This window comes from Pristiophorus japonicus, chromosome 4 (assembly GCF_044704955.1).
Source record: "Pristiophorus japonicus isolate sPriJap1 chromosome 4, sPriJap1.hap1, whole genome shotgun sequence".
Lineage (NCBI taxonomy): Eukaryota > Metazoa > Chordata > Chondrichthyes > Pristiophoridae > Pristiophorus > Pristiophorus japonicus.
In genome coordinates this window covers 50,648,295-50,659,992 of record NC_091980.1, presented here as the reverse complement: position 1 = coordinate 50,659,992, position 11,698 = coordinate 50,648,295, and the positions used below count along the sequence as shown (strand labels likewise).

Below are 11,698 nucleotides of genomic sequence, written 5' to 3'. Positions count from 1 at the left end.
GGAGGGGGAGGGGGAGGGAGGGGAGAAGGGAGGGAGAGGGAGAAGGGAGGGAGGAGGGGAGGGGGAGAAGGGAGGGAGGGGGAGGGGGAGAAGGGAGGGAGGGGGAGGGGGGAGGGAGGGCGGAGGGGGAGAAGGGAGGGAGGGGGAGGGGGAGAAGGGAGGGAGGGGGAGGGGGGAAGGAGGGAGGAGGAGGGGGAGAAGGGAGGGAGGGGAGAAGGGAGGGAGGGGGAGAAGGGGAGGAGGGGGAGAAGGGAGGGAGGGGGAGGGGAGGAGAAGGGAGGGAGGAGGGAGGGGGAGAAGGGAGGGAGGGGAGGGGGAGAAGGGAGGGAGGGGAGGGGGAGAAGGGAGGGAGGGGGAGAAGGGAGGGAGGGGGAGGGGGAGGGGGAGAAGGGAGGGAGGGGAGGGGGAGAAGGGAGGGAGGGGAGGGGGAGGGAGGAGGGAGGGGGAGGGGGAGGGGAGGGGAGGGGGAGAAGGGGGGAGGGGGAGAAGGGAGGGAGGGGGAGAAGGGAGGGAGGGGGAGGGGAGAGGGGGAGGGGGGAAGGGAGGGAGGGGGAGAAGGGAGGGAGGGGGAGGGGAGGAGGGAGGGAGGGGGAGGGGGAGAAGGGAGGGAGGGGGAGGGGGAGAAGGAGGGAGGGGGAGGGGGAGGAGGGAGGGAGGAGGAGGGGGAGAAGGGAGGGAGGGGGAGGGGGAGAAGGGAGGGAGGGGGGAGGGGGAGAAGGGAGGGAGGGGGGGGAGAAGGGAGGGAGAGAAGGGAGGGAGAGAAGGGAGGGAGAGAAGGGAGGGAGAGAAGGGAGGGAGAGAAGGGAGGGAGAGAAGGGAGGGAGAGAAGGGAGGGAGAGAAGGGAGGGAGAGAAGGGAGGGAGAGAAGGGAGGGAGAGAAGGGAGGAGAGAAGGGAGGGAGGGGGAGAAAGGGAGGGAGGGGGAGGGGGAGAAGGGAGGGAGGGGAGGGGGAGAAGGGAGGGAGGGGGAGGGGGAGAAGGGAGGGAGGGGGAGGGGGAGAAGGGAGGGAGGGGGAGGGGGAGAAGGGAGGGAGGGGGAGGGGGAGAAGGAGGGAGGGGGAGAAGGGAGGGAGGGGGAGGGGGAGAAGGGAGGGAGGGGGAGGGGGAGAAGGGAGGGAGAGGGGAAGAGAGGGGAGTCGAGTCGGGTCCGGTGGGAGCGGGAGTCGAGTCGGGTCCGGTCCGGGGGTGGGGTGTGTTTGAGAGAGCCAGCTGAAGGGAGGAAGCAGGAGCTGGGCGTGAGAGGTGCAGCCTGATCCACGCAGCCTCAGTGAGCCCATTCGGCCAGGGCTAGGGGTTGCGTGCTTCGGGCCCCTCCCACACAGTTTTGGGCGCCTGGAGCTACTGCACATGCGAGCCCACTGTAGCGCACCTGTGCAGAGGTCCCGGCACTGTTTTCAGCGCAGGGACCTGGCTCTGCCCCCTACAGCTCGTGCTGCGCCGCACCCAGCTCCAGAGGACCTGCAGGGAGCCGGAGAATCTGTAAATATTTTTTAGGTGCACTTTCTGGTGCGAAAAACGGGCGTCCAGGTCGGGGCTGCGCAATTCTAGGCGCGGCCCGAAACTTGGGCCCTTAGTCCTTAACTTTCTCAATGCACAGTGAGAATGAAGAAAAACAAAAACAATCCAATGATTCACAGGTACATTAAATTGGTTAGCACAATACAAATTTTACCTCTTGAGTAAACTTAATTAGCTCAAAAATTAAACTTGCTGCATGGGACACTATGTGATGGTACATTCATAAAATTCATAACTGAACTATAATAGAAATAAGCCAGCCAGGCCCAGTTTCCAAACACTAACCAGCTTGGTAGGGCCCACACACTGACTGCCTGCCAGCCATGCTTTTAACATTTTTTTTTAATCGCCTCTTTTTAAAAGGCCTCTTCTTCCCTGTATCACCAAAGACCCAGATTTGCTCAACCACCACCTCCACAACAATGGCCACTTACACCCTTTCCTCAATCCACTGCAATTGAATCTCTTATCCGCACCTTTGTCATCTCCAGACTCAAATTACACCAACATTCTCCTTGCCTCAGACATGTTTTTAAAAACCGCAATCTGCCCAAATCCCTCACCCACATCAAGACCTGTTGTTATCCCTATCCTTGGCAACCTTCACTGACTCGATATCCCACAATACATTGACTTTAATGTCTTTATTTACAAGTCTTCCATGGCCCCACTCCTCCCAAAATCTGCTATCTCCTTCAGCCCTTGATTCTTGAACAGATCAACTAACTCTGACCTCTCTTGCACCTATGGTCTCCTCTAATCGTCACACAAAGTGAGAGAGATCAACATATACTGATGGAGTAGACCGAGGGGTAGGAAACGAACAGCAAATAGCTTATACATTTTAAAAAGTTACGTTATGAAATTCCATCATGTCCATGTACACTCTTACCTAAGCTGGTGTTCCCTCAAATTAGACAGTACATCCATGCCATGGAGGTGAGAGTATATAATTTCTAAATCCTGTTCAAGAAAGAAAAAGCATATTCAGTTCAACTACAAATTACAACACAACCTTATTTCAAAACAAGGAATTCAGTGCCGAGCAGCATAATCATACCAAGGGCATACATTGTCAAGTACAAAACAAAAATTACAAATCACCTACTGTACCATTCTGCTACTAAATTACTAGGTGGTCTGGTTACATTCTGTTCAGTTTAATAAATGTATTCAAGGTTAAAATATGATGGCTATGCAGTTGTGCATTTGCAGTGGAGTGTCAACATGTAGCATCACAAGAGTGGTCAGAGATTGCCTGCACATCAAATTTCGAAACTCTGCCATCTTGCGTCGCGCAACTGCCAAGTAAAGGAGGAACAGAAAGAGGGAATACTTAATGTAGCTAAGGTATCATTTTCAGGTAAACTTGTTTGAAATGTGTGTGGTTCCTTGCCAGTCAGTCTTATGAAGGGCAAAGAAATTCAGGAGGTCTTCAGTGTACGACGTGCTTTGAAATATTTGAGATATGTGACCAAGCTTTCTATTAGTGCAAATGTTCCTCCAAAAACATCTGGAAGCTCTTACAGCATAAATTTCATTTTATATATTTTGATACCGAAACAAAGGCTTCTTGAATGAACTGTCATTGCATGGTGCACGTATGTATCAATGTTGTGACAATTTATCGACTCCAGTACGCTCCCCCAAGGATACCATTAAGTTTTAGCTAAAGAGCTACACGCAGACAACTCCATGCCCTTCTAACGCCACAGCAGCCTGGGTGTTGCTCACTTGGGTAACACAAAAAATCACAATTGTGTGTTTGAGATCAAGATATTGATTGCATTTGGGACTTTGGTCCACAATTTCTTTTCATTGCAGCTTGTTAGTCGGCAATGTCAGAATGTCATTCATTTAGAGGTTGGGTGAATGGTTTCAGCACTCTTTAATGCGGAATCATGAGCGTGGCAAAGGGGGTAACAAAGGACTGTTAAGTAAGGGGATCGAGGAGGTCACCAAAAGTGCTGCTCCATCATCTGCTCCCTGGACTCTCTAGCTCCAATGCTTTGTGTTGCCCTCCTTCTTGTGGTTCTCCTTTGCATTTATCCAATTCTTCCTCATCTGATGATGCCTCTTTTGTTGCTGTGCCTCCTCCACTCCAATCTTTTCTGCATTGCCAGATTGAGCAGAATGCAGCCATCTACAGTGATGCAAATCACTTTGTCTGGGCCATATTGTAGAAAGTTTCCAGATCGACAAATGCACTTGAACCTTAGCTTCAAAATGCCAAATGGTATGGTCTATGATGTTCCTGGTGGTCCCGTAGCTCTGATTGTATCTGTGTTGTTCAGACGCGGTGGGCTTAAGGGGGTATCATCAGCCATGTCTGTAGGGGATATCTCTTGTCCCCTAGCAGACATTCCTGAATAGGTGAAAAAGTAAGGGGATGGATGAAGTGTTGCAGGATGAATGGGAGCTGCAAGCAAAACTAGCACATATTTGCATAAATCTTCTGCAGTGATTACACGCCAGTTTTACATTGACGGAGTGGAAGCCCATCCTTGTTCCCTAGACGAGGGAAAGGATATCGCAAGGCAGTCTGGTTTAAAATTGGGCCACTAATTTCAACCCTCTCTATTGTAACAAATGCCTTTTGGCTCTTTGAGCCTACCCATTCTAATGATGTGCACAAATCCATTCTAATGCCAATATAGAGTCTACATGCTTACATAAGAACATAAGAACATAAGAACTAGGAACAGAAGTACACCATCTAGCCCCTCGAACCTGCTCCGCCATTCAACAAGATCATGGCTGAACTGGCCGTGGACTCAGCTCCACTTACCCGCCCGCTCCCCGTAACCCTTAATTCCCTTATTGGTTAAAAATCTACCTATCTGTGACTTGAATACATTCAATGAGCTAGCCTCAACTGCTTCCTTGGGCAGAGAATTCCACAGATTCACAACCCTCTGGGAGAAGAAATTCCTTCTCAACTCAGTTTTAAATTGGCTCCCCCGTATTTTGAGGCTGTGCCCCCTAGTTCTAGTCTCCCCGACCAGTGGAAACAACCTCTCTGCCTCTATCGTGTCTATCCCTTTCATTATTTTAAATGTTTCTATAAGATCACCACTCATCCTTCTGAACTCCGAGTAAAGACCCAGTCTACTCAATCTATCATCATAAGATAACCTCCTTATCTCCGGAATCAGCCTAGTGAATCGACTCTGTACCCCCTCCAAAGCTAGTATATCCTTCTTTTAAGCTTGTTCAAGAAAGTTCCACTAACTCCCCAAAGAGAAGCAAACAAAACTCCAGAACATCTATCCACCTAACTTCAGCCAGTTCAGGTGCAAACAACACTTGCAGTGACAAGGGGTTGCTTCAAATATGCTGCTTTTTTTTTTAAGAAGTTGACTAGTAGGAAACTGTGTCACGTACTGTAGGTAATATATTGTCAGGGACAGAACATCAGCAGACAGTGGGGTTAGATCTATCTGCCCTCAAAATAGTTGCTTATCGAGTTAGAGTAAACAATTTTTTAGAATACAGTAGACGGCTTCCATTTTGTTTTGTTTGGGATCTGTACGTGAGAATGAGGTGTCTCACCTTCCTACATTTTAAAATAACACACAAAGCAGCAATGCAGTGGAGCTCCAATCACATAACAAGAGGACTTGGGTTTATGACCATCATCTCTCATACACTAAGTTATTGATTTCAGGCAAGCAGAAGCGTGAGCTTCTCCAAAAGTGAGAAGTGGTTAGGCCCAGCCTGTTCTCATACAAACCTAAGCAAGTAGTTCCAAGAACATAACATTAGAGCTGTCGCTATCTTGACTGTAAGCAGCACAAGGCAGTCATTGGAAGAGAGTACCCTCCAGGGCACATTATCTTCAAAAACTGTAACAGTTATTATTTCAGCAGATTCCTAGAAATCCCCTCATGAAGTGGCCCCTCCTTCGCTCTGTTCCTCCGACTCTGGCCTATGCATTCCCCCACCCTGTGCCTTCATCTGCATATGCTCCAAGCCCTAGAATTCCCTCCTTAAACCTCTCCCTCTTCTTTAAGATAGTCATTAAAACCCACCTCTGCCCCTCTCCTTTTTGTAGACAAAGTGCCTTGGGACATTTTTCTATCTTAAAGGTGCTATAAAATATATTTTATTGTTCTTTCATTAGGTGTGTGTTTGGGGAGGGAAAGAAAATCTATGTGGAAAAGTGGACCTTTGACATGATCACTTTGCACGTCTAAGTTCAGAAAGTGGCATATTGTTTACTCTAACTCGATAAGCAACTATTTTGAGGGCAGATAGATCTAACCCCACTGTCTGCTGATGTTCTGTCCCTGACAATATATTACCTACAGTACGTGACACAGTTTCCTACTAGTCAACTTGTACAGTAATAAACTCACAATTTGAGACAGAAACACTTAATGATTCAGTCAATGGCATTCATCAAAACCAAAAAAAATATGAGTCTGCAGTGCCACTCATTCATAATGCATTGTGGAATTGTTTGAGTTATGTAAATAGGTTAATTTCACTTGTTAGCATTTAACACTCAGCCGCCCCCTCCACGATCAGTTCCGACCTAAACTACTGCACAAGTCATAAAGGGTCAACACTGAATTTGGTTTCTAAATTTGTATTGTGGCATATGTATAACAGGAAACTCATACAAACATTCAACACCCCCACATACAGACACAGATGCCCAAGTCACCAAATGACAGAAAACAAATTAGTGGTTGCTAAATACTTTTGGACAGCTGTATCCAAACAAAGTTCCATTCATTAAGGAACACATTTCTAAAAGCAAACCAAGTCTAGTGCAAGAATAAAATGTTGAACCCACTCAGTATGTGTCGTATTCATATAACAGATGGGTTTCTTGACCGTACTCTAACAAGCATTCATACAGTATTATACTGATAGACTATAACTCCCCAGCTTCTTTACAGAACTCAAACTACGTTGCATGTTCAAGACAAGGCGAAATTCAAAAGCACTCTGTGACTAATAATGCATTGTGGAAATCACACGTGGAGACGATCTGCCCTGATCTCCAAAGGCGAGGTTGATCATCTACTGATGAGTGAACTGTGGTCACTTCGTGAGTGAAGATATTTTATTTTTGGTCACGGCTGCTCAGAAGTTGATGGTTTACTTACAAGATATGTTAGTAACAAAAAAAGTGATTTAAAAAAAATGGAAACAAGTTAAAAAAAAATCAGTTAAAAGAAGCTTGCAATGGCATTCCAGTGGATTTCTTTTTAAATTTTTGCTTCCATTGGTAATTCCCCACTCAAGTATTAGAAAACAAAATGCAAACCAACATCAGTAACCAAGCCGATGACTTTAGGACGCTTGATTGTAATTTTTCCAGGCACTTGCACTGACTAATCTTACAAGCACTTCTGACCCCAAGCAGGATAATTACTGCAAGGATATTCCCAGTTCCGAAAAATAACCAAATGAGAACAGTTTCCAACTGAAATGACTGCAGCCAACAACTGATAGAGACAGTGACTTCCCTCACAACTTCTGTCTCTTCAGCTGAATTTGCAATACAACAGTAGCATTGGCACCAAGTAGTTTCACTTTGTACAGACAGTAAAGCAGTTGTATAAAGAGTGTCACGGACATCACTCTGCGAGTCAAACAGAGTGAGACTCCATCCTCCAGAGACAGAGTGAGACAGACAGGCACACACACAGCAAATGAGACCAACTTAAATGAAAATTAATCATTCTGAACGAAAAATATTACCTATGACATATTGCACTCAAATATAAATGCAGGTAATGTTTAAATGGATTTAACTGCTTCATCTTATGTAATTCCTATGTTTCAGATGACAATAATTATTAAGTGTGCAGGTGATGGTGGGGAGAATGAGAGAGAGAGAGAGAGAGATGAGAGAGCGAGTGAGGGGATGATGAGAGCGCGAGCGGATGATGAGAGCGCGCGAGAGGATGATGAGAGCGAGCGAGAGGATGATGAGAGCGAGCGAGAGGATGATGAGAGCGAGCGAGAGGATGATGAGAGCGAGCGAGAGGATGATGAGAGCGAGCGGATGAGAGCGAATGGGTGATGAGAGCGAGAGGATGATTGAGAGAAAGAATGGATGAAAGGATAGATGATAGAGAGAGTGAGAGTGAGCGAGGATGATGGGAAGAAGTGTAAGACAGTAGGAGGGAGAGAATGAAGACCAAGATAATGGAGGAGTGAAAGGTGGAAGGAGGAGAGTCCAAAAGGAGAAGAACAAAATAACTACAATTCAGTTTATTATGTGAACTGCAAAAACCAAAGTGATTCTGATCAGATGTGCAGCGATGTACAAGATATAAACACTGTTAGCCAAGATGCAAAGCCATGCTCATTTGAGTTCACAGGAAGCAGAGAGAAATTAATAGCTCGTAATACTAGCTCACATTACTGGGAGCACAGTCATTCATACTGACTATTAAATGCATGTCATTTATGAGTGTCAGCTTTGGCTCAATGGTTGTACTCTCACTTCTGAGTCAGAAGGTCATAGGATCAAGCACATAATCTAAGCTGCCACTTCCATTGATATCTTTTGAATGAGATACCCCGTCTGCCCTTTCAGCTGGACCGGTACTATATGAAGAAAAGCAGGGAATTCTCCTGTCGTCCTAGCCAACATCTATCCTTCATTCACCACCACCAAAACAGATTATCTGGTCATTTATCTCATTGCTGTTTGAGGGACTGGCTGTGTGCAAACTGGCTGCAGTGTTTCCCTTCATTACATCAGTGAAAAATCAAATTGGCTTTAATGTGCTGAAATCGTGAAAGGCACAATGTAAATCCAAGTTCTTTCTTTACCCATTTCAAAACACTTAGGATAAAAGGCATAAACTCAGATTAGTAATTTGCATGCCAGGCAGTTCATTAACTCAACTACTGTGACAGCTGTGCTTGCATATGAGCAAGTTCCCACCATACAGAAAGAAAGCAGATTTTTGTTCTTTGCTACATCTCATAGCAAAAAAATAATGGGCAACATAAGCACTCATTGAGTAGTTTTGAAATAGCTGAGGATGAACATGCAAAAGATCTAGGAAACCACAATGCTCAATGTTCATCTGGATTCACAGAAACCACTGGAATCTTTCTCAGCCAAAGCTTCAAAACAGTAAGAACTTTCAAAATTACCAACCTTTGCTGCAGATTGCTTATCTTAATGGACAGCTACTTGTGAATCACCGATAAATTTTCATACCAAAATTCCTTTTCTTCATTCACTTATGTCCTTTCTTTTGTCATCATCCTGCTATCCCATTTTCTTGTGATTTTCTTTTCACAGTCCAATCACTGTGGAGCAGCAATCAACAAAGTAAATAGAATGCTGAACTATACAAAGCCAAAACAGTAGAATACAAGTTGAAGGAAGTCATGTTCAAATGGTATAGTGCTCTGGCTGGACCACACCTTGTGTACTTTGTCCAGTTCTCGTCACCAAGACACAAGGCAGATATTCAAGCCCGGTGAGGAGCTCAGAAGAACCAGGAGACTGATCCCTAGCATTAGAGAAATGAATTATTAAGAAAGATGTGAAAAACTTGGACTACTCAGCTTTGGAAGGAGGCAACTGAGAGCTGACCTTAGAGGTATATAAAATAGCAAATGGACATGAAATGGTAAATCTGTAATCCTACCTCAAACTAAACTATTGTAAGGTCACAGGCTCAAACCACTAAATTGCAAATTTAGCACTGATGACAGGAAGCTGTTCACAGAGAATAAACAACATATGTAATGAAGAAGAATGAAGTAGAGGCAAAAGTCCTGGAATTATTTAAGAAGCAGTTGGATGCCACGATGGAAGGGACGGTCAGATCTTTCTGCATCGATGAGTGTGGAGGGGTAGAAGCGCCTTCCTCAACTGTACCCACGTTGCAATTACAGACACATCTTCCAACTTTCTTCAATTGACCGCATCAAGACAGTACCATATTGGGATCAACAGGATTGATAAGCCAATTCCTTGATCAACTCCAATGTGCAATGTAGCAGCTCCGCAGCATATGTGAGGCTAAGATTGTTGTTTATTTGAAACAGAATATATTTCACAACTTTCAAATCTAGCATCGATAAACATCTGGGAGCACGGGCTGCCCCCTCAGCCATAGAAAACAGTTACTTAACTGAAAAAAAACTACAAGAACAAAATATAGAATTCAGAAAGTTAAATACTCTCACGCAGTTGCAAGGCCACAATTAAATTGTTCCCCAATTATTTTCACTGAGCAATGGAGTGTGGCACAGAAAATACCAATAGGTGCAAGACAAAAAAATTTCACCCTCCATTTATACACAATATAATGTATACGGAGCCACTGAGTGTGTTACCCGAGAATGTACTTAATACGAGAAGCACCCTCGTTAAAATGGATTTATTATTAGATTGCAAAACAAAGTGCACCCAAAGACAGCTGTAGCCAGGACAAACATGGCAATTGGGTAAATATTTGAAAAATAAAAATGTAAGTAGTTATGGGAAATGGGCAGGGAAATAGAAATAAGTAGACTGTAAAATGCGATGTTTGTATGCAAGGGTTCAGTAGCAGCTCTCACAAAAAATGAATTCTACTAGAAATATAAATCATAAACCTTAATTTATCATAAAGGTTTTTCCCCATAAGCATGAAACATCCTTAAGCACCCTTAACCAACGTACTTCGAGGCTGCACAAGTAAAGAAACACCTGCTCAGAGTCACTGGTGACAACCTTCCTTCGATATCTTTTGATGCGAATGAATGTTTCGAGAGCTAATCTATGCACAAAGAGCAAATTAACTTTTCAAAACCAAATATATAGTGCAACAGCATTTTGGCTGAGATGGATTCAAATTATTGCAGAGATTTGAAATGTTATTCATTAATGCTAAAGTTTGGCCTCAGTTACTCTTTACCATGAATGGGAACACACTGGTCCCACTTGAACCAGAAGTTACTCATTAAATGAACCCTGGAATGTCATCAGCTGTTGCTGACAGGGTGGCCAAGGAATTCATTTAATCGATACTGTACTGCACATTAATTCACCCTTCACCACCTCCACCACCTCTCAGCCCTTCGAATAGGGAAAATGAGTGGACAAGTAAAGCTCCATTAACTCAATGAAAAGCATCTCTAATATTTGTCAGGAGAGAGTAACGCAGATCCACGGATGACACTTTCTGTGCCACACGAAGCACATGTTCACCAACTCCACTGATCCAATTGTTCTAACAGTCAAGTACATTAAACCATCAATCTGAGTTTTTTTTAACGTTACAACTAGATAAAAAGTTTCAAGAGTCATGACAAATCCGTTGCTATTTCTTGGGAAGCTGACCGTCCACCTGTTTAGGTGACTACTTTAGAAAAGATTTTTTTTAGTGAAAAGGATTTTTTTTAATGCATTAGGTGCATTAATGATGTATCTTTGATTAAACTGAACAAGGGCCACCTCAACAGATCACATCACAAACCATATTAATACCTCCTCCCCAACAATAATCTGGGTGTGAAGGCAGAGAGACGGGGAGGAAATTAATAGTAAGTCTAGAAAATAAAAAGTCATTAAAATATATATTATCTTCAAAACCCATGACACTCGAGAACGGTTCACCTGAAAACAGGAACCAATGTCTTGACTAAAAAAAATGTAGAAACAATCAGTTTCCATTCCGAAATAGCAAACTTCAACCAAAGTAAAATACTCAGCTCTGTTCTTGTGCTTTAGCTAGCTTTCCTTTTTCTGCTCTGGCACAAATCTATTGTATTTGTAGAATATTAAATATTAAAATAATTGGTGTTGATTTGTTAAGTTTTAGCCAGACAGATGGGAGATAAATCAAACAGATTTAGCATAAATAAACTTAAGTAATGTTTTAATTTAAACTTCACATAAAATGTGGTCAATCCAAACAAAGGAAAACCACTAACCTTTCAATAACTGAGAAAGGAGAACAGTCAAAACAGGATGAGGTTTAGCATCACTTCTATTTAACTATAATGTAGCTTTCATCAAAAGTGTGTCGGACATAAAATTAAAACCTTTTTCTGCTTCAGATTTTCACTTCTGCTCTCCCAAAGGTATTGACCCGTCAAGTACACAGTTCCAGGTGCTGTTCGTCTTCAGGCCCTCACCCTTCATATGCAAGTCTGAACAGTGTCCACAGATTACTAAAGCATGGAGATCTCACAGCCATGCCCAATTG

General features: G+C 44.0%; 1 protein-coding gene across 13 annotated transcripts in view; it reads right to left on the bottom strand.

The window, feature by feature from the left end:
- LOC139262901 (rap guanine nucleotide exchange factor 6-like) overlaps positions 1 to 11,698 on the bottom strand; it is a 448,770-nt gene that overhangs the window by 327,427 nt on the left and 109,645 nt on the right. For 12 of the 13 annotated variants that reach the window (XM_070878168.1, XM_070878169.1, XM_070878171.1 and 9 more), the window contains exon 2: positions 2,410 to 2,480. In XM_070878168.1, the coding sequence (XP_070734269.1) occupies positions 2,410 to 2,480 (71 nt within the window). Of the gene's footprint in view, positions 1 to 2,409; positions 2,481 to 8,712; positions 8,805 to 11,698 lie in introns of all 13 variants that reach the window. The other variant, XM_070878174.1, reaches the window with a different exon arrangement.